Source organism: Cyphomyrmex costatus, unplaced genomic scaffold (genome assembly GCF_001594065.2).
Source record: "Cyphomyrmex costatus isolate MS0001 unplaced genomic scaffold, Ccosl1.0 scaffold332, whole genome shotgun sequence".
In the NCBI taxonomy this organism is placed as follows: Eukaryota; Metazoa; Arthropoda; class Insecta; order Hymenoptera; family Formicidae; genus Cyphomyrmex; species Cyphomyrmex costatus.
The window spans coordinates 568675-593241 of NW_017277473.1; the positions used below are offsets into that span (position 1 = coordinate 568675).

Genomic DNA, 24567 nt, shown 5'->3' on the forward strand with positions numbered 1-24567 from the left:
ACAAATAACTGAGCACAAATTCCAGCTCGTCTCCTCCAAACTTACTTTGAATGAGAATCGGAACCGAAAGAACTCGAGAAGGGTGAAGGAGGGTGAAGGGGCTTACCCTTTGCAATAGCCAAGTCTTACCGCGTTAATTGCAAGTACTTCCCTCCAGGGATACCGCATACGGATATGTGTACGTATGTAGACGCTCGTCTGCGAGGGTAGACGCAGGGATGACTCGACACAACACCCCATTTCCCTTTCACTCCTCTGCTTGCGCGGGTCCTTTCATACTTCGTCGCCGCGCTGGTTAAAATATTAGGATTTCCCCGAGGTCTTCTACACGTAGAGAGCACCACCAACCCTCGTTGTCCTCCTCGTAAAGTTCTCGTGGAGTCGTTCGTAAGTCCGAATCAAAGCCTGCTCCCCTATTCACGTGCTCGGTTTCACGTGTATGCACGAGTTACTCCGTGGGCAGACACGTGAGTTGTCACGCCTACTTATGAGGGTGGTTGTTACCTCTTTGTTATAAAGCAACTTCTAAGAACGTGGTTGTCTACGAGAAGCACTACTTGTACTTGACGAAGAAGCGTAATGAGTTTCTAATTACTTATGTGTAACACATTTAAAATATTCAAGACTCCATGCTTGGTAACTTTTAAGTGAAATATTATCGCATAGGTGCACTTACTTGAAAATATACGTGTAATAAATTATGTTACACATATTGTCATGGTTATATATCTTTATTAATTTAGGACATTCTAATATTTAACTTTGAGAAAATATATATATATAATTAAAAATATCTTGGAGTATATAAATTATCTTAAACTCTTCTTATATACAAATTTCACAAAATTTCGCAATTATAATACGTACAATAATTCTAAAAACGCGTTACATTCCCGCGTCTTTATTTGCAAAAGAGAGAATTAATTAAACTATTTATTAATATTCATTGCTTTAGAAAATTTAGTCTGTAGATGAAAAGACGATATGTTTCTTAATGATAGATGTAACGCCAGTCAAGCTAAGAGACACGGAGCTAGGCTGTTAATTATTTCTGAAGCTCGTCCGACATCGACGGTGTCGAACTTGGTACTTTAGGGCGCGATTATATTATTATGTCTCATGGGAACGCATCCGACGCCACCCCCGTGATTTACCATACTCTGGAGTCCATATACAAAGTACACGTTTAATAGAGATCACATTTAGCAGCTGTATATAAATCAAACTACTTTATCGTACGTATATTGCACTCTCGATGCGTTTAACACGCATATATTTCAAGTATGTAATTGCATATTCATTTCAATAACATACGTCAACATCATGAGAGGAAGCATATGTCATTAGTATTATCTAATGTTAATAATTATTTTGAACTTATTATAAAGAAAATAAAGTTTTCTCGTAAAAGAGAAATTTTATACCAAAAATCGATATTTCTAAAGAATAAGAAAGATTCGAAGGTTTGAGGGAAAGCAAAAACGACATGGGAAAAGAAGATGAGAAGCGGAGGAGTCAATAGGGGTGCCAAAGTATCCGCTGTTCGTTTCGGCATGTTAGCATTACGCGTCCCTTTCATCATATATATATACGTATATATTACTCATCCTCATGAGAAGAATATCATATTCACCCGTATGACTCATAAAAGAGTATGGCTTTTTGTAGTCTATAATACATTTTAAAATAATACATTAAAAAAAAAATGTCAGTAACATTTTTATTTCATATTACATGTGTAGACTTATGTAAATATCAAGCTTTTTTCTAAATCTTTTATAGTGTTTTCCTAAACTCTTAATTTGATTTTTGCGGAAAAGCATTATACTATATAGAAGCACAATGTATAGCAACCTTAACGTATTAAAAATTTAATCACTGGCATATTTCAGAGCTTATCGTAATTTTTCCAAAAAATTTTACAGGAATTACATCGGGATTTAATCCGCGAAGTTGACAATGCGGATAAACTATGTCTGTATCACTCTAATGAAATATTCATCTCCCGGATATCCCTACTGTCATCATAAAATTGTCGGTTTAATCACGGCTGTCTCTCTGGTTAAATATTTGGCAAATTTTCAAACATATATTTAAATTTGCATGTAATGCGTATACTTTTTCTGTCTGCAAATTTTTGTTTCTAATATAAACTTCTATAACAAACAGTAAAAGAAACGAATAATTCGTTGGTGATTCATGGTAATTTAACCGTGCATATTTATGACGATTATATCTTGTTCTGCACTGCAGAGGACAGTAAAGGACGATGCCAGGTCAATTAATAGCACATGTACTTGAGCTGTCAAAACCTGAAGCCGTTCCTGATGTTTAACTTCAAATTTGTATCCAGAATATCTACAGAACAGATAACACACACATGATAGAACGTAAAATCTCTTTTGTTTATTAACATGATGTAGCTCTTCTGTTTTTTTATAAAATATATTAAAAATATAGAAAAATTTACACTCACAAGGTATTATTTAATAGTTGATAGAAACAAATAAAGACATTTCTTCTAAAACAATTTTTTAATTAATTCGTAAATTATTCATACTTTTAAAAAAAGAAAATATATACGCCAAGTATATGCCAATAATATATCTAAATATTATTTCTCCATAATTTACATCACATCTTTTCGAGACTCGATATCTAGATCTCGGTATTGACTGCACTAATGTTATTCAAATTGGTTGCAATGGAAAGATACAATAAATATATATAAATATATATATATAAGTGTTTTTAGATTTTAGATTGGGCTTTTAATTTCTTAGTAATTTTAATCTAAAGTTTGTCGATGTCAAAACTTCTGATAAAGCTAGCGGTAGCGTCGCGAATTTGGCAGCGACATAAAGATATACACGATGACGTTCACGCGTCAAACGATCATGTTAAGCGGTTATATTTTTATTTTATACACTTGGCGTCGTGACGCTACGCGTCGCTTGATACATTGTAATTAATTGATTCTGCCAATTTACTTGTTGCATATAATGCATATTCTTTTGTTTTAAAGGAAAACGTATGAGCTTCCATTTATCTAAATTATTTAGGTGAATCTATTGTATTGTACAATAATAATTTTGATAATAATAATCATTATATCAGAGATAATCTTATATCACGATTGTCGATACGAGAAAACTTGATGTAAAAATGGATAGTCAAATTATCGATCAGTATATTAAAAAACGGCTTGTTAGTTCGAGTTGAATCACCTCGTAAGAAACCGTCCCCAGAAGTTTCCCAGGTGTCAGACGCTGTGTTCCTTTCTGCCTCTATATATCTATCGATCCTAAGCACCCTGCACCCCTTCGTCTTGTTCCACCGACTGTTATCCCTCTCTCCCTCTTATTCTCCTATGATCCCGTCTCTTTACCACGCTGTAACTTTCTCTCTCACTCGCTCGTAAACTGAATCTATGGGGTGGATCACCCAACTGGTTTCTTTTCCTGCATCTTCTTTCAGCCATTCCGTTATTAACTTTGAAATATAAATCGGCATATTAATGAATTTATTTTAATCTTGTTCAAATATAAAAAGCACAAAGATTCTTAGTATAACATTCATTTTAATAAAAATAAAGCATTTTTGAAAAACAATAAAACACTTTATAGGAACAATCCAATTTTTTTTAAAAATATAAAAAATATCAAGCACTGTAGATGCTATATTCGGATTCAATTGATCACCCTGTATAGTACTTTGCCCCTACAAGTAGCCCTCCTCATGGTAGCTCATGCCATGGCGCGGGTAATTTTCCTTGCATATTTATACACGCGCCGCATCGAGAGAAGTGTCTCTCTCTCTCTCTCTCTCTCGCTCACTCGTTCCCTCTCCGAAAGAATTAACTGCTACGTCGTTTAACAGATACCACAAAATGAGGAGAAAATCTTCCTTTTTTCCGCAAATCCTCCCTAAGAAAGCGAACGATTCGTTTGTATGATCAAGATGAAGCTATCTCCGCTCATTCAAAATAATTTAACAAATCGTTTTTTAATACGCTTCATGCTGTAATATTTATCACAATATACATTAAAAGATTTTGCTTGAAAATATTAATACAAATTAAAGTGCTATTGTATAAGATGTAACGAATTTTAATGTAAAGAATTTAATTTGTATACAATACTTGGCTATTTACATAGATAGCCATAACGTGTCACTGATATTAAATTGGTTAAGAAACTGTAAAATGAAATCTTTTAATTAATTATTAATTAGAATTAATAAACGATTAATTCGTACAGAGAGGGATCAGACAGACCCTTTTTATCTCATCTGATTCTACTTTGAATAATATATATAATATCTACATATGATATAATAGTAACAAAAACTTTCGCACAAACTTTTGATCTTGTTACTGAAAAATATTACGAAACATTATCACATTTTATCTCAAATACCTCTAATATTATATTTAATAAATTTAATTAAATTACGTATAGCTTCAGTTATAATACAAACAATTCGAAGAGATTATGCATGGCGATTTTTAAATTAATTAAAGATCTCGATTTTTAACGCATTATTTTATAATCCGGAAACAAAATATTAACTATTTTATTTTTTACTTTTACATTAAATACAATAATTTGCTTTATAATAAATTGAATTAAATTATCAATTGAATTGAAGAATAATCCTTTACATTGCGGTAATAGGGATAAAAGTAGTTTAGGTCCATGTCTAAGTCGACAACCCCTTAGCTTCCGTCACAGTCAGTTAAAATGTTGACAGTTGAGTGAGTTACATCAATGACAGCGGAATGCAGTTCCGGCATTCCATTTCTGTCTGAGGAATCATACATTTTATCGTTTGAGACGGAAACGACTCTCTCTCTCTCTCCCCCTCTCTCTCTCTCTCTCTCTCTCTTTCTCTCTTTCTCTCCACGAGACAACAATATAGCTCCGACTTTGTCGCGAGCTATTATTACTCGTTCCAACCAATAAATGGAAAGTGGCTCGATATATATTTTAACTACTTGTCAAATTCAATTAAATACACGTGCCGCTAATAAAACAACGAACAAAATACGACAAGTGACGAGATTAAACATCATTATTAATTACACATGAAACTTTTTGTTAATAAAAAAATTTATTTATACTTATAAAATAAATTTTTTGAAACAACTGAAAAATATATAGAATACATAAAATACTTGACAATATAAATAACACACACACACACACACGCGCGCGCGCGCGTATATTATAAATAAAAATTTAATAAATATTAAAAACAAAGTAAAATTGCACACTGTATGCATAAAATTTTTTATTCACTGTATAAAAAACATTTACATATTATATTTATTTATGACAATTGTACAAATGAAAAATATTGGATGTACATATATGTAATATATTCTGATAAAAATACCGTCCAAACATTTTTCATTACGTTAAACATACTTTTATTAAATTACAGAATTATTTTTTGTTTTTGTAAAATAATCCTAGAAAAAAAACCAATAAAAATGTTATACTCATACACGTAAAAATTATCTTATACATTATTTTAAAATTAAGCATACAAATATATTACCTCCCATATATTATCTATGTATTACTTTGAGACCCAGGTAGAGTGCATCACTTTTTAATGGAAGGGTGAGACGAACTATTTAGTACTTTCTAACTAAGAGATAAAATGAGCACCACAAAAAAAAAGACGAGCTGTGTGAACACCCTCGCATGACAGAAAACTCACTCAACCACGAACGGAAGCTCGGACGCGAACCATCGGTGATCGTCATTGTACCGACGGGACGGCGGCGATGCCACCCCCGCATATCGTACACTCTGCTACCCCCGAAGGTAGACACGCGGCTGCTCTCTCCGCCACGTTTTCCCGAACCCAGTCTGACACCCTCCCGTCGCCGCGTCGCCTTCAGTCGGTGGTGGTTTCCCATGCGCGCAGAGGGCGGAAAGGGTCTCCTCGTTTGCGGGCGTGGGGTTGCGCGCGCACTATCTACCCCCTCTGTACGTCCGGCACATAATCGAACTGGGAGCGCCGTGGTGGCCGTCGTCAGTTCCGTAAGACGGAGCTAAATTTCATTTCTAAAATGAGAACAAAGTTTAGCTAAAACGAAAGAAGATAGATGCGCTGTAAAAACGTGAAGTGAGGGAGAGATTCTTCGTGATATCCTTCTCGTCGTGATAAAGAGCTTTCGATTTTCACCCGGTCTCACAAGCGCGAATCACGCCGCTTATCGCTCAGTTGTAGCGATATCATCGATGCACAAGTGCACGCGGGATAGAGTGATAGTGCGACTCTAGGCAAGAAGGGTAGTCTTTTTTTCAAGTTTACACGCGTCTGTCCGATGCTGCGAGGGTGTCTAAGGAATTTTAAAACGTCGCCGCCAAATCAAATTCGTCACTCCGCGAGTGCCAAGTAAGGTGGATATCGTCGCGGATAATCGAATAGGATTTCAGTAGCCAAAGGGTTGGCGGAACGAGAGAGGAACCGTCACAAAGTAGAGGAGCTGCGGCACCGCCACCGATCAAAAGCGGCCGATTTCGTCAGGGCTGAGCTACGTCCCCGACGAAGCAAGGAATTCCACCGTGTGGAATCTTTCCTCAAATCACAATGGCGCCCAATTTCGTGTTTGTGGAATCGTGGCCGGCCACGATCGACTAATGCAGTAGGCATCTTTGTAAATATATAGCCATATATAATAGCTCTCTGTCTCATCCATTCGATGCTCTGCTGATTTAAATGAGTGGACTACATCAGTTAATTGGCGTTGCTTGAAACGTCCTTGATAGTCTCTCGCTATAATCTCTCTAGTATACGGAGAGAAGCAATATGAAAAGAATACGCAAGAAGCATCCGCCAAAGATAAAAGAAGATTATGTCAAATTCATCACAGTGATAGTGAATGCAGTGAATTCAGGTGCGTGATGCTCTCGCCTGGGGATATTTAGCGGTGTCTTTCATCGCTTATCGTTCATGAATGTTATATTTATCGAAAAATAAAAATCTAGGCTAGTGACAACAAGATGGATATATACGACACACGATTTACATCAGTCGTCAATTAATTCGAGCGGAAGAGAGGCGATGGTCCGAGGATATATTCGTAAATAACCTGTGCTTGAGTCGTGAAACTTGTACGCAATGTTCCTTGAAAAGGAATGGACGAATACCGACGATAAACTGACATTTGACGTATATGTCGCAATAATTATCTTTGAATTGCTGCCCGAATGAAACTCAAAAAATATACGCTAGAGCTCGAAGACAATTTATTCATTAAATTATCTTCGAGACGTTTCCCGTATACCATCGCAAATCACGACAAGGAGCACGATGTCGCGTGAAATTGCGATAGGACACAGCAGCAGACCGGTACGAAAACTCACAAGAAAGTGATAACGACGAGCGAAGAGGACGGAAAGTGAGGAAAGATCGTAGTTCAACCCTGGTTTGGCCGGTTTTCTTTAATAAAACAACCCTTCAACCTGGCGGACCAAGAGGAAGGAAGTGGTTCGGCGGCGATGCAGGGCAAGGAGAGCCCCGTTGGGTCCAACACCCAGGAGACCCATCAGTACGTCGGCCCGTATCGGTTGGAAAAGACCTTGGGGAAAGGCCAGACTGGTGGGTGGTGCACGCTCTCCCCCTCTTTCTCTTTCCTTCTCTTTCTCTTTCCTCCTTCCCCCCCCCCCTCTGTTAGAAATCTCCGTTGCAATCGTTATTGCGATCGACGATAACCACAGGAATGTCTAATCAAATGGACTCTGCAGAATGTTCAAAGTTCCTCGTGTTTGAGAGGCTATACGAGATCTCGCACGCGCGCTTCTCGCGTGACAGAGCTTTAAACTTTGTTTCACACTTTTTTACTTGGAGAAAACTAACCGGTTAAGATTTAGACACGTCGATCGATACAAATTTGCCGCAAAACTTTCGCAGGATTTCAAGATCTGCCGCATTGTGAACAAGTGTAATTCTCACAGATGATTATCTCATTGGCCGCGCAAATTTCCGAAACGAGGATTTTTATGTCTTTTGCAGTATCTACAAGAATTAAGAATTCTGTTCTCGTAACAACGAGTATATAAAAAGAAAAATTTGTAACCTGCACACGATAACTAATGCCAGTTATCTCGCGGTAATAACGAGTTATAGCGGTAATAGGATCAAATTGAAGCCATTTCGCGACAAGATTATTAGCTTTATGGCACTGTTGTCGAATGCATTTTCGTTATAGGTTATCAGTTCAATTCGAATATTCGATCACAACTTTCTGCCTTCGTCTCCACGTATGTCGTTCTATTCTCATTTCGTATTCAAATACAATTCGAATTAGTCCTTGGCGTAACTACGACACGTGCAAATTCTCGTTCGGAGAATAGGATGTACACATTTTACGTAACTTACATGTATACATCGAGAAGACTTAAACCAAACAATATTTTGAGTATAACTGTTGCAGTTTATAAATGGTACACTAAGAAAAAAAGTACATAGTTCATTTGATTATGTCAATTTAGTTCTTATTTCTTTCGATGAAGAGTATATATTGAAAGAAATAAAGCTTATTTTTGCGGAATAAATGATAAAAGAAATAAATAAAAGATTAAATGTTTTATGAACTCGCGCGTCCAAGATTTGCAGGAGGGGTTTGCAGAGAGGGGAGTTTAACGCCACACTAATTTGCTCTCACCTCAAAGGCATTCGATGCTATTATACGATCGATACTGACAGCGTACTAATTATGTCATGTAACGGTTATGACAGACAGAGAATTAGAAAGGTTTTTTAAATGGAGTAATCATAATGGTATTTACAATAATATCACATATCTAAAATATAGTATAAAAAAATTGTATTTCTTTACTGCTACATAATTATAAATTAGCAGATTCAGATCATATTCTCTTTAAAGGGATCCTAAAGCCGTCTGATTCAGTAGGATTTACATATGATTCACGTGTCATTGACATATATTACTACACATTACTATATTAATATCGCACACATACATTTTATAACTATTTATAACTAATCTTTTATATTAAATATCTAATTGTAAGTCTAATTCTAAAAACACAATATTGTTTGTTCATGCAATCCCTAGTCCAAATCAAAATTGTTTTATATACGTTCAAAGTATAAAATTTTGTATATATAAAGCAAATATTGTTTGCTAGTCGATCTTTCAGAAACCGATAACAAAACTGTAATTTTTCAACTTCTTTTCATGCTTGTCATAAAGTCGACCAGTTTGGACTACATTATTACTTATACCTTGTGGAGAAGAATTTTTAAACCTGTATATACAAAGGCACACAGTTAGAAAAATACTTATTTGAAAAATAATCGGTAAAACAGACGACTTTAAAGTGCTCTTAAGTGCCACTGAAAGAGAGTGTGAACCATTGAAAGAACATAAAAGAAGTAGAAGAAAATGGCAAAGAAAATTTTTTTTTAAATATATATCTGTCCATTTTTTAATTGTTTTATAATTTGATACTCTAATAACAAACGTGAATACAATTCAAAGTTTAAGAGCCCTCCGCTTTGTATCACGCTGTACGAAAAAAAACTATGACAATTGTAAATCTTTGTGAAGTAGTTAATAAGCGTTTTTAATTAAGTGCCACCAACAAGAGGCCCGGAAAGTAATAACGTCGACGACAATGAACGTACTAAAGAAAAAAGTATTCGCCTTCGCGTACACCCTGCGTGTAAATACAGGAGTAAATTAGCAATGTTGAAATGAAACATTCTTCCCTTTTTCAGTGCACACTTTTTACTTTCTACTAATTTTTTATTTAGATGTAATGTCTAGAAATGGAACTTTTGATGCAGATGGGTTTAAATAGAATAGAAACATAATTTGTTTTTTCGATCAACACGTAATTTCGCAAAAGCTCGTTAATGAATTCACAGCTCGGCTTTCAGCGGATGAGTCTCGTGGTGGTCATTTCCTCCGGTGGACTATATCGATCCCGTATGCATCTCGAAAGGGGTGCATGCTCTGGCACGTGACAATACGGCGCGTTAATCATACGAATGAATTCCTCTCCACGCTTTGAATTCCGTGACCCACGCGCGAGCGGTAATGAAATTGCCGCTCGTGCTCGCGACATGAGTGTGCATGGTTTGAATTATAATCGACGAAATCGATGGAGACATTAGGAAGAAAAATAATAACATTATGATAGTTCTCGCGGGAACGGAGATGCTAAATTACGTTCGAAAAGTCCCCAAGCAAAAGTTTAGTGTGTAAATTGATTATGAAAATACGAAGTCGAAAATTAATATATTCAGGTAATGTTTTAACTAATTTAACCCAATGAACACAGAATGTCTAAAATAGAACAAAATATCTTAAAGTTATTTCTTATAGAATTCTTAAAAAAATTTTAAAGTTAAGACAACTTTAAAATATTTTTAAACATCTCTTTAAGAAACATTTTTAAGATATTTTTATTCTGAAATATCTTAAAGTTTTGTCTTATACATCGGTTTTAATCATTCTGCTCATTGGAGTAATTTATACGAAATATTTTTTATATAAGACTTATCTTTTGTTTCTGGTCATTTAAAGCGAAAGAGTAAATTTGTTGATATCTGTATAAATTTATATACTGAAAGGATTCATTGTCAAACCTCTATCAGTTCTCAGATACATTAATAATAAGACGTAACTTGCTTATAGATTTATGTATAAAATTTTATTTTGTTAAATAAATTTCTAGACTGCATATGACGGATCCGAATATTTCTCTCTACAAATGCATATGCTATCGACACCGTTAAATCATGAATGACGTAAATCGTTAGAGGGAAGTGCACTTTAACTCTCGATGGTCTCAATAGCCGCTAATGCAATTGCCACCGAATTTGATGGGGAACGTCGCGTTCGTTTAATTCCATAAGAATTGTCATTTCGTCAATCATAGAAGGGAGACTTAATCTCGCGTGTTTTAATTGAGAATGGCTGAAAGATGACCATCGATCATAAAAAGTGTCTTGGACTATTTATAACATACTAGCACAGCAACACAGAGACGTAATATATTTTTAGATGATATGTAAATAAGTGCATGCGATACAGATACAGAGAAGCTGACGCGCACGTGAAATATTATTTTTCACTCGAGTAATCAAAACATATCGATCACTTTGCGCCTGAGAATTAAGGATCTGCACAAATGCTCGCAGTTTTTATGTAATTACCGCGTAATGCGACACGATTCTTTATTTAGGACTAAACCTCTTAATCCTTTAGATAAATGCGACTTCGTTACGAGGATTCTTAATTGCTCTCCATCGTTATCTCGCAACAGTTTCTTTCTGTATTTTTCTTTCTTCTTCTTCTCTTCAATTATCTGCTTAAGCCATGTACAGCCATCGTCATAGCGCTGCCATTTAAGTGGATAAAGACATTGTACGGCTCGACTTGTGGACTTTTAATAGCGATTTAAATCAATTTTGTACCAACCACCTCATATGTCCCGTTTTTGCATTGGCTCATTTTTTTTTAAATCATATTTTTTATCGCTTGTTATTATAAAAAAAATCATAAATCTATTGTGTTTCAATTTTTTCAATTATAATATGTATCTTTAAATTGTCCTTAATGAGATCAGTAATTCATATGTTAGTGTTGATGTACCTAATAGCTATGTAGTATTCTTTCAGAGTTGGGAACATTACCTTAAAAAAAATAACTCGTTATCGTTAGAGTTACTTTTTTCGTAAAAAGTAATTCGTTATTACCGTTATTCGTTACTCATTTTCAAGAGTAGCTCGTTATCGTTAATTGAAAAAGTAACGACCGTTGCTTTTCCGTTACCTTTCAAGAAAATTGTTGAGTTTAGTGCCCTTACGTCAGTTAAGTATTGATAAAGTTAAGCTCATTTGACGTCTTTTGCATAAAACGATCAAATCTAGTAGAAACAAGCGTCGCTTTGTCCCGCAAACCAAGATATTAAATAATTGTTAAAGTTGATTATTCAAGTTAGGAAACTTGTCATAGTGACGATGTGAACATGTGTTTTTCGGGCGTATAAAATACGAAATATTTATAAGAAGTAAATAAAAAATGAGAAAAAACATTTTATAATTGCAATTATTGAACGTAATTATTATTCTACACAATACAATGTCAAATTGTATAAATATTAAAGAATTACTTTTAGAGCTCATTGATCAGTTTTCTTTGCAGAACTGTGCTTCTAATCATAGTCCGGATGCACTCAGATGTTGTTTTAGCCTTGTTATTCACAAATGATAACTAAGGATAAAACAATACCTGGATGCACCCAGATGATGAGCCCTAAACTCATCTACTAAGAATTAAATTAACGGTAAAAGTAGCAATTAAATTATGTTACTGTTACCTTTACAGTTAGAAAAAAGTAATGTCGTTATAAATAACACTACACGTTACTTCCCAACTCTGTATTCTTAATTATAGAATTTGCATGAATTTAATCGGCAAAAGGTTTCTTGTGATTATAACAGATCCATTTATACGCGAATTAACATGCGCTTAATTAAAGCAACGTTATCACATATTCATACATTACTGCGAATTTAGCTAACCGATACAATAGTGTGTAATTACTCTGTAAAGGTAACTATACAGGAATAGTAATTTTTCGTGAAAGGAATAATAACAAATAAGATCGAACAATCAGAAATCGATGCATTTTTATTTGATTTATTTGAATTGTTAATATATTCTGGAATATATGATACAGCAAATTGATAAAATTATGTATGTCTGCTTAAAATGCTCGAAGAGTGATTTTTAATAGAAATTCGCCTACACTGTCAAACTTATCGGAATTTACCAAGCGGAAAGAATGCCAAACCACTCAAGTAAAATCATTCTGTTTGTGTCTGTTCGAAATAATAGTGTGTTTACATATCATCGCATTCTTGAGGAATAACTCAATCGTCAAGTAATTCAAAACATTTCGTATCGACATCTTCGCTGACCTTGTTGTTTAACAATTTCTTTATGTTCTCTATAATAGCAGAATGGCAGATTGATAATTAAACTTTTGAGATTAAGGCAAAAAAATATAAAAATTACAATTATCTATCATAATGCCATATCATAAAAATCAAGTAGTTTAATGATTATTAATATAGGGAAATTTTTTATCGACTTTTTAAATGTACAAACTTGCATAAGTATCTTGTTATCTTTTAATTTTAGGTTTAGTTAAGCTCGGCGTACATTGTGTGTTGGGCAAGAAGGTGGCAATCAAGATTATCAACCGCGAAAAGCTTTCGGAGTCTGTATTGATGAAAGTGGAGCGTGAGATTGCCATTATGAAATTAATCGATCATCCGCACGTGCTCGGGCTCTCGGATGTGTATGAAAACAAGAAATATCTGTAAGTATATTGATGAATGAAAATGTGAAATTTTGTAGGTAATAAAAACAAAAATATCACATTTTGTAAATTTTTTCAAGATATCTTGTTCTGGAACACGTCTCAGGCGGGGAGCTGTTCGATTATTTGGTTAAAAAGAGCAGACTGACCCCAAAAGAAGCGAGGAGATTTTTTCGACAAATAATTTCTGCATTAGATTTTTGCCACAGTCATAGTATATGGTGAGTCGTGTGTATTGTCGCTTATATAATTGTCTATATGAAAATATCTCGGGCTTACTTGGTTGGATATTGTTATCTTTTAGTCATAGAGATTTGAAGCCTGAGAACTTGTTGCTGGACGAGAAGAATAACATTAAGATAGCAGATTTCGGAATGGCATCTTTACAACCCGCGGGCTCTATGCTAGAGACCAGTTGCGGATCACCTCATTACGCCTGCCCCGAAGTCATTAGAGTAAGAGCCTTTAATTACAATCAATTTGTGACTATCAAATTACACAGAAATATTAAGCGTGTAATAGCTACTTGAGTTCAACGTTATAAAATGACGTTTGCTTCCTTCTTTTAACAGGGTGAGAAGTACGACGGTAGGAAAGCAGATGTATGGTCTTGTGGGGTAATACTTTACGCGCTTCTGGTAGGCGCCTTACCCTTCGACGACGACAATCTGAGAAAATTGTTGGAGAAAGTTAAGCGCGGATTGTTTTACATACCACATTTTGTACCGCCCGAGTGTCAGAATTTGCTCAGAGGCATGATTGAAGTTGATCCGGAGAAAAGATTGACGGTGAGAGCTCTTTTCTGTTCCTTTTTAAATTGCAATATTCTCTCTTTCTCTCTCGACATGACATTTTCTAAATAAATGCAAATTTTTTTTAGTTAACAGAAATAAATAGGCATATTTGGGTAACGGCGGCAGGTAAGGGCGAGTTAGAATTGGAACTATCGATGATGGACGTGGTGCAGACGCACGTTATTCCGTCCGTGGATGCAATCGATCCCGACGTGCTACAAGCGATCGCAAGTCTTGGTTGCTTCAAGGAGCGCGACAAACTCATTCAAGAACTGCTCAGTCCAAAGTAAGATACGATACTTCTCTTTTGTAGAAAGACTTTGAATTTAGTACGTTCTGTGTACGTTTAAGTATTGGAAAAGTATTGAGAAAAGAAACTGCGAAATCTGACGCATGAATATTCTCTTAGCCACAATACGGAGAAGGTGATATACTTCCTACTGCTAGAGAGGAAGCGAAGAAGACCGGCGTGTGAGGACGAACTCGAGGTAATGAGAAATAGCATGAGAGGATCCGCGGGACAATTAGAGGCTGATCCACCGAGAAAACGGGTGGACACATGTAGAGTGAATGGAAGTACGGCGCTCAATCTCGGACAAATCAGTCATGGTTCGCCTTTGACGCCCAGAAGACAGTCTAGGTAAATAAGCGTGAATTTTAATAGAGAGAGAGATAGTTAAAAACGTTACGCGACAAGTCGTTTTTATATTATTGCGTGAAGAACAAAGTCAAAAATAACTTCGTGTTTCACCGATAAAACTAACGTGTCAACTGTACTCAGTGAAAACGTTCAGTATAGTAAAGATAGGCAGTTGTGCGGTTCGCTTCAAACCGGCCAGCGATCGCGTGACAGGGTCAGTTATCCGCACATGTCGCGTGCACCCTATCACGTCTCTCCCTTACGTTATTGTGTTATTTTTTTCTCCCTTTTTTCGTCGATTCGTCCTGCATTTACAAGCTTGAACTCGCGTCAGGTGTGATTACCGAATTACATTTCAATTTGTTTATTGCACCCGATTAAATGCCAAAACGAAGACAGATTTTAATTGATGAGTCTAGTCTTTTTCATGGACAATTCGCGATTCGTTAATTAGGTTGCTAATTATTTGCAGCACAAGACATCACGCGCGTCGATCGCCGAGTACGGGTGGATGCCACACTCATGCGTCTCATTCGCATACGTCGACCCCAGGCAACTCGCCGTTGCATGCACCTGCAGGTCTGCTAAGTCCTCACAGAGCAGTGCCGACATCGCACATGGGCCAGACAATAGCCTGCGGTGCACACAGACTGTCCCTTGGTGCCACCAATGCTATCGCCGGAAACGGTGGTAGTCCCACGAGTCAAAGTGTCCCATCACCGACGCCGGCTCTTGCCAACGTCGGTATTGAACTCAATGAAGTGCAACCAGGTAAGTTCCAGCATATTGTTCTTAAGGATATATCAAATGTGTAGTCTCTATAAAAAGTGATTAAAATTGAAAATTATACTTTCCGTATATAAAAATAAATGTTTTATATATCAGTATTTATATTTAAAACATAATTTTATTGTTTTAATTTTTCATTTTATTTTAATTATTTTTTAAAAACATATCTACTTTTTATTAAAATAATTTTTGATCCAGGTTCTAAAACGTCGCCAAATTTTTTACGTCTGTTTCAAATACAGAAAAATCTTTTGTTCAAAATACGCTCTTCAATTATTTTCAAATTTTGATCACTTTATATATATATATATTGAGTATACGTGCGTGTACACACGCAGTTATGTTATATTACGTGTACTGAAGGTTGTATTGTATATAACACCGATTATCACTTAAGCTAACCGCTGCTCTTAGAACCACTATTCCATAAGTAGGACAGATCGTATTACGTTAAGTGCTCTCGTATTTATCACATAACCGCGAAATTGTGTATTAATGTTTAAACACAGTAGTACTCGATGTGATCACTTAGATTAAAATCTTACATTTTACCGTTTTAACGTTATTCTGATATATAGAACTCGCACTGTGATTACAAAAATTGCGTAATAAATTTGCCTCACATGATAGATTTTTTCGTTATTTTGATTAATCGTCACGTAATTATTTATCATATTTACTTTGAACAAAAATTTTGGAAGATAACTAATTAATTACGAAAAGAGAATGAATAAATTAATCTTTTAATTTTTAACGGACAAGTCAAGTATAATATATATATATATATTTAAGATATACATAGCTCGTTTCTCAGTAGTTGCGGTCGGCGTTACACCGCCGGGGTCGCCTCACACGGGAGCGGGATCTGGAGCTCATCACTGGAGATCGCGATTAACCACGATCAAGAACTCTTTCCTGGGTAGTCCCAGGTTTCATCGTCGTAAATTGCTCACTAGTACCGAGGAGGTATGCTGTAATAGATAAAGATATAATTTATTCTTTTTCATTATATATAATTATTTAATATTATGTAATATCAAATCGATTGTAATGTATAGCTATTATCAAAAATTGCACTTCTTCGATTTCTCAGTAATCTAGTTTTATCTTTGTAATAAAATTAAAGAATGACGATGAATATTTAATGAAATTCTTCTGAAAAAAAAGATTAGTTAAAAGTTGAACACAGTATAGTGCAGTAGCTATATTATTTATGATAATTTTAACATTGCATATAGGTACATCTCACGCCGGATTCTTCGCCGGAACTTACAAAAAAATCATGGTTCGGTAGTTTGATGACTACGGAGAAAGATGAAACCTTCACCATTTTGGTCAAAGGAAAACCGCTAGCCAGTGTAAAAGCCGATCTAATTCACGCCTTTTTATCGGTAAGTGTATCAAAATTTATTATCCATTTTGGTATAAGTTGCAAGTACAAGCGACTATTATCAATTTAAAAGAAATAATATACTTACGTTTACAAGAAATACAATCACCGAGCAAAGTACTCGACAAAGTTTGTTAAAACATTCAAAAAGAAATTTAATAATTTATGATTATACAATATATGACTTTCGGAATCCTTTCTGTCAGAATTTTATTAGAACTTTATAATATTATATCAATTTATGATTGATCTCTCTGACGTATTTAATAAGACAAACTGAACGCTTACAGATAGCAGAATTATCTCATAGCGTGAGCTCGCCAATGTCGTTCAGAGTGGAGTACAAAAGAGGTAGCACCGCACCAGCTATGTTCCAGAGACAAGTGCGATTTCAAGTTGACATTAGCGCAATTTCGAAGCAGCCGAATGAGCCCCTCTTCGCCATCACCTTTACTTTATTGAGCGGTAAGCGCACAGTCTCGTTCCTCGACGATTTTTCCTTCGGTCTGAAAAATGAGAATTTTTATACTATTTTCTTAAATCAAACATGACACAAAAATCGAAGAAACAAAAAGTTTTAACTGAAGCGTTCTTCGACAAGTACGAAGCCCTCGCGAAAATACGGTATAGTGAATACGCCTCGCTCTTTTGCGTTTGGCAGTCATCCAAGCGCAACTAGATCGATGTTACCTTGGCTAACATGTACAGCTAATATATACATATAATTTTATGTTCTGTCCGCATATGTATATTCTACATTCGGTTTGTCGACGCGATAGAGTCTGGACTTTTTTCTGAGGAAGCCTCTTACAACCGACGAGAACATGCCGTAGTCACTCGGGCTCATAAATACAGTTTGTCAGAAGCACGCTATATAAAATCCAATATTTTAATAAGCAAAAGCAATCTTCGCTCGAAACACAATTTAAATGCTAATTTTCAAGGAAATCGTATTAATTCTTAACTTAATGATAATCCGGCCTGTACATAATTTCCAAATCTTTCTTAAAAAGTTTGATGTTAAAGTAAAGTCAATTTGATATTCGTAGGAAACATTCGAAGATTTAGGCGAGTATGCGAGCATATCCAGTCTCAGGTGTGTTCAAGAAATGTGAGTATGAACTTGGGAGGACAAAGCAGAGCCGCGCCGCCTAGTCCGAGGGCCTCCAGAAAGTTCACCACAGAGATGAGCGAGAGTTCCAGCTGTGGCAGCGATACCAGTGAACGACTGTTTCTCAATCCTCACCCAGCTACCAGACAGGTAGTCTGTTTCAATAAGGTAGCGCATCATCCCTATCATCTTTATTTTCATTTCCATCGTCATAATAATTACCACTTTTGAGATGCTTTTTTCATCGAAATCTCAAACAAAAATCTTTTCATCGAGATAGTTTCAAAAAACCACGTTATTTCATTTTCATTCATAGTCTAGATTGACGTTGTCTAAGTTGTCATATTTATTCTACATAAATAATTTCAATTTTCATAAACGCTTTCTTGAAATGTAATTAATAGAAAATTCAGGTTTTTTTCCAATTTTACGTAAAGCTATTGTAGAAATTGGCATAAAACAGCGAATATTGGAAGAGACGACTTTGTGTCACCAATTAACAGAGCATCGTATCGGTTTCAGATCGATTCGGACATCGAATCGGACACGTCTGTGTTTGACGTGAAGTCGCCGACCCGCGAAAACGGTAGAAGAAGTTCGACGTCGACGAATAACAACAATGCCCTGTCGGGCGATACAACACCAACGCCAGGCAGCCCGCCAAAAGCAGTTCGAAGTAACTCGGAGAGTCAAAACACGCCTGAGAAGAAATGCGTGACCACGATGAGCGGCAACAACATAGCGTGATACTACCAGAATCTTCGCTTCGAGTTCCGTTCAAGTCTAAAGAGCCTATGGGACAGCGCTCAGAGATTCTGGTGAGGTTTTCCTCTGACGAATGCTTTTAACGCTTCAAAAGAACTGCAGAAAATGCGTGAGACACATCTATATGCGTAATACAATGTTGCAATAAACAAAATTGAGGTCTAACATCGTGAGCAGTAATAGCATCGTCAGCAGTAATAGCGAGAAATTAGAAAGGTAACAGTGATGATAATACATTTATTTGCATTGTGTAATTCGAAACACTGAAAACCTTTAGTGCGAGCTCCGAATACTAAAAAGTTTTCATTCTCAAAGTTAAAAGATGTTCATTTTTGTTTTGAACGATACGTGCGTAAACATTTTCTTCAAACAACTCAAAATTAAACGCTAGAAACATTAAATGAAACATGAAATACAAACATCGTAGTCTGTGTTTATAAGATAAATGAATCTCGAGAGACATTTCCAAATCGCCTCCAGATAAAACCGCCGAATGGCAAACGTATTTCAACAAATAAGCCTATACATAAAAAATTACACGAAGAGGAAGTTTCATGATTATATACAAGAAGAGAAATGTAAAGTATATTAAAAAAAAGTATGTTTCGTGCGAAACTTTAGTACAATAATATAATGTTACTGTATTATTTCGCCCCTCACGTACAATGAATATTACTACAAAATTGCATCGCGCTTTATTTGATTAACAAATCGCACTTTTACGTTTGAACACATTTTATATTTGTTAATTATAGAAAAAACACAAACACTGTCGCTTAAGCGTATTGCATTATTATCCCGATACATCATTAATTATTCGTTTTCTGAGTAATTTATAATTTTTGTTTACTGTTTTGTTCGCTTGTCGCATAATATTTTTATTTGCAGCTTTATTATATCAATTTTTTCGTAGAGAGCAATAATTTATCGAAACCAATCACATACATTTCAACTACATTGACACGATCTGGCGCGAAAAATGTCCCGAGAATTTTATTTTTTTACACACGACGGAGAAGAAAAATAGAAGTACCTATAGAGAAAGAGAGACAGACAGAGAAAGGTTTCCGATTTTAAAAAATAATAAATATACACGCAAGTCTCACGATCGTACAAAACGTAGATATTCGTTTGCTTCTCACAAGAAGGAAAGCATAGAGGACAGTGAATAGCATGCAAAACTCGCCGCGAAGCGATTGAGGGCTAACGCGTTGCTGAATGTATAACTCATATAGAAAAAAAAAAAAAAATATATATATATAAGCAGTAAAAGCTGCAATTCCCTAAGCGATATAAAGAATAAGTAGTTTTATTATAAAGTTATTCTCAACACAGACATATCTTGAGATTGTCCCTATTGGCTTCTTAGTAGAAAACGATATAAGGTGTATAAATGCGCGTTTAGCATCGTTTTTAAGCGAAGATTTGTTATTAAGGCTACATCGTGATATATATTTAGGAAAAAAAGAGGGAAGACTAAATAAAGTTACGGAGGAAATAACGAGCGTTGAGCGCCCGGATATTCTCAGAGATCAATATCTTGGAATCGAGCGATTTTTTGAAAGTGTAATGCAAAAAATTATCCTTGATAGTCCAATAATCTTCAAAGTTTACACGACTAGGATTAGGTTTATAGGTGAGAGCGAAAGTGCATAAACGTTCGCACAAATCAAAATTGTGACTTTTTTTTAGTGCGCATTGAATCCCCCGATAGGCGCTCTCGCTTCAGATATTACCTACGTATTATATCGCGCATGTGGCGACTCGTTCCTATGTATAAATATCCGAGGGCTATATCTTTATAATCGATTAACGGTACGGAAAAGAACAACTAACAATCTAGTTTTTCCGTTGCATTTTGGAATAGCAAAATTCCGCGAGACGCGGTGTGTTTTTCGGCTAAAGGCTCAGCTAACGGCAGACGCATTGTCATTCCGCATTATTAAGCAGAAATACGTAATGCAATATTATAAAAGAGATTTAGCTGGATGGACACGCATTGAAAACATTATTCCGATGAAAAATGCGTGGGTGAAATTTTATGAAAAATCGTTAATCCTTAACTATTTTTAATTTGTATAGTCTCTTCTATTAATTATTAATGATGTATTGACATTCATCAATTTCTTGAGAAAAACTAATAAGAAAGATAATTAAAATATTATTTACATATAGGCAAACACCAAATATGTATAGATAAAACGTAAATATTTTCCTTTTTCTCCATTACTTTCCAAAACATACAAATTTATTTTTTTTTTATTGTCGTGAGAAATTAATATCAGAAGTTAAAGGTTCGAATAAATTATGCACAAGATTATCGTTTGATGATCGTAGGATAATTATATCGAGATCAACGGAGACGGATGTTATTACTCAAATATTAATCCGCCATGAAAAAGCCTTTATTATACTTTTCGTGCGCATTACTCGCAGAAAAAAGGATGGTATTCTCTGAAATCGCTTAATGATGTAAATTAATTTTCTCCGTTTAATAATTTTACGCTGAGAAATCGGACTTTGCACGAAATTGCGATTACGAGGACGAAAATAATAGAGAAAGAAAAAGAGAGAGCATGTGAGTGTGCGTTTGCATGTATGAGGACAAAGAAAAGAATGAAAGTTCTTGTTACATATTAGAAGATGAATGTGAATTTAGTACTATCAATACAAAGACACACATACACACGTACCATATAATTAAAATAATCATAAGCTTGCAATTATCTATTTACTAATTGCGGTTAAATATAAAACTATTCATACAGTGCATAAGTATATTATAATAACAAAATGGGAGGAGAAAAAGAGAGAGAGAAAGAGAGTGAGAGAGAGATAGAGAGAGAGAGAGAGAGAGATGAAATAGTGGATGAACGGACGTGGTTACAGTGAAAAAGAGAAAGATGTAAAACAAATTACCGGCCATATTAAATTAGGATTTTATATTGTGCGAGTCTGTGTGAATGTAAGCGAAGGAGATAACTTCGATATGCAAATCTATATTAGCAATTCAAGCAAATTACACAGTACAGTTTCGCGTGTGAGGATATAAATTTCAGACAAATCTCGAGAAGAAATCTCTGTTTTCTGTTTCGTAAAAGGCGAACTGAGAGGGGAATCCGCGTGATATTTTCGTAGATCGAGCCAGAGCACCAGAGCGATACTTTGCGAATACATACTAGATGATAGAAGTGCATTGTGTGTCGATCATCGACAAAATATCTCGCCGATAGCTGTGCCGCTGACGTGACATCGTTAAATCTCTTGTACGAAAAAAAGAACAGAAGATTACTCGCTATCTCTCACATGTCTCCGACTTATTTTTCGATTCGCTTTTGAGCGCTGCGAGACGCCGTGATCTAGCGTGCGAGCGATCACGTGATCGGTCCTCGTGTACGCGAGATGATTGTTATCCGCCCGAAGAATTTGCTTAAAGCGGTGACGTAGCACGAGCACGAATATCGATTGCGTGTCACTGTACAGCCAAATGCGATTTTGAGACTTGCAATTTATTCAGTCGAACGACGAAGTCGTTCAAAGGATACCTTCTTCGCGAGATAACTTATATAGTGAATTCACAGTCACTCGCACTGCATTGGGATTAGTGTACGTTAAAGGCTGCTTTACATTAAATAATTAAATACAGTAGCATTTTTGTATATATATTATATATATTTTTTTTATTTTTTAACTCTTAAACGTCTTTTCGATAAAGCATACCTTTAATTTCTTTTTTCACTGCTTATAACATTTTCATTAATAAAGGTATATACAGAGATACCGTTACATTCTCTAATGTTTGATTATTATTAATTGAAACAAAAAAATTGTTTAGAGTACGTTTATTTTTATGAAAATAATAAGCAATCGAATTGGATGTTCAGTAGTGCGGCGTTTAAGGGTTGAATAATGTAACAGTATCATTATTGAGCATTTAAAATATGCTTTTACGTTTAAATTACTAATATAGTAGCTTTTAGTACGCACTAATCTATAATAGCGCAAGTGACCGCTATACAAGTTTCGGATCCGTCTCCTCACGTCGTGTTCGCGCTGATTTTTTTTTTTTTTTGCTGATGACGACCAAGTATTGAAAATATTAATCATTAAGGGAGCCGAATCGGTGATGATGACGAGCGAAAACGTACGCTTTCCCGATAGCTTGGAGCTCGCGCGCAGATCGTAGGAAAAGTTGTCTCGCCGCAAGAGAGGCGCGCAGGTCTGCAGGCATTATACAAATTCCCGACGTATCGTACTCGTAAGGCATTATAAGCTAGGTTGAATATAGACAATTTTTATACAATTTATAAGACAATGCAATTTGCGCATGCGATCGATTGATTTATTATCCACGCACGTTTCCTTGTTGGCGTTTCTGTTAATTAAATGTGCACTATATATTTTTCTCATTCGGGGCGTGAATCCCGCGGCTATCCCGCTAACAATGAGTTTCGCGAGTTCCGTCGCGATCGAAACGCGACAATGGTACGCTCTCCTCTGAGTTCTAAACGTTATTTTCCCTCAAATTAAATAAATATGTTTTGTATTTAATTATGTTGTAAATAATACGTGGAACAGAAAATAATGGAAAGATTCTCACTCTCTTTGATCGGTCTTTACGTATTGAAAACATATATAGAGTGTAATGTCGATGTATTATATAGGACTCAGAGGGAATTAAGAAAATGACGACGGAATTACGCGGGTCGCCGCGACGTGCCTCGACGTGTCGTCCTCGTATTCCTCGAGGACGCGTCTTATCTATTATGTAAGATAGCTCTTGTCCAAGTGAAAAATTCCACGTGGTTTATTATTATCATGTGTGTGCTTCTCCCTATATCGCGCATTCATATAATAATACTTATCGTGCGTCTTTCGCGATCTCTCGGCGCGAGCGTCGCGCCTGTCGTATGTGTGTGCATATCTATCTCTTTGACTGTCACTTTCAGTTTTCGTAGCCGTGACAAACGAGACGAGGTCCAATTAGTTTTAGCCAAGGTCTAGTAAATGCGGAAACAAATAAAAGCTCGCGAATATTCGTGATATTCGAAGTTAAAGTCTGGATAACAAGAATGTCTAAGAGACATCCTCTCTTTCGGACATTCGAGTTGTTCAGAAAGTCACGTTGCGACGCAAGCCGCGATTATAGGAACATCCCTCAAGACAGCGCTTCTTTTTACTCACATCGCGTTACGCTTCTCGGTTGCAAAACGATGCACCACCGATCGCTGCATCATACATCGCCGGATCTCGTAAATCAGCATGTATACCTCTTGTCCTCTCTTATCATCGCTCGTAGACCACGTAGACCATGATTAGCGAGTAGTATGCGGGACTCGAGAGATCGTGCCGGGTTCAATCGATGATCGACGAAGACGGAGTGTGGCTTTCTCGCAGAATTGCGTCAACGCCTTTCTCGAATCTAAAATTATAAAATAACGAACGAATATCAAATTGATCGTGCATCACTAGAGCGACAACAATATTTTCGCAATCGAGTAGAATAGAGGTTGAAAAATTGAAATCTCTTGACATAAAATTGACATTGGCACAAGGACGATTTGAGTATCGATCCGAATTTATAATTAAACATTTATGCAGAAAGGAGCCGTATCGAAAATGTAATTCTTCAACAATCATTTTAGAAAAACACTATAGATTCATTTAAGGAAGAAAAACTATATAGTTTCACCACGAAA

General features: G+C 35.8%; 1 protein-coding gene across 1 annotated transcript; it reads left to right on the forward strand.

The window, feature by feature from the left end:
* Positions 1-7517: 7517 nt before the first annotated feature.
* sff (BRSK family serine/threonine-protein kinase sugar-free frosting) lies at positions 7518-19411 on the forward strand. The gene is made up of 13 exons (XM_018542506.1): positions 7518-7617; positions 13199-13379; positions 13460-13600; positions 13684-13834; positions 13952-14167; positions 14260-14459; positions 14583-14813; positions 15286-15584; positions 16420-16568; positions 16841-16993; positions 17283-17457; positions 18042-18253; positions 18626-19411. Exons 1-13 carry the CDS (start codon positions 7518-7520, stop codon positions 18848-18850), a joined length of 2433 nt encoding a protein of 810 aa, XP_018398008.1. The 3' UTR covers positions 18851-19411.
* Positions 19412-24567: the final 5156 nt, after the last annotated feature.

Bases quoted from the DNA above. Each gene is read 5' to 3' on its own strand.
- sff (XM_018542506.1), top strand. From the start codon at position 7,518: ATGCAGGGCAAGGAGAGCCCCGTTGGGTCCAACACCCAGGAGACCCAT. The intron at 14,814-15,285 runs GTAAATAAGCGT...AATTATTTGCAG, and splicing joins ACGCCCAGAAGACAGTCTAG to CACAAGACATCACGCGCGTC. The intron at 18,254-18,625 runs GTAGTCTGTTTC...TATCGGTTTCAG, and splicing joins CTCACCCAGCTACCAGACAG to ATCGATTCGGACATCGAATC.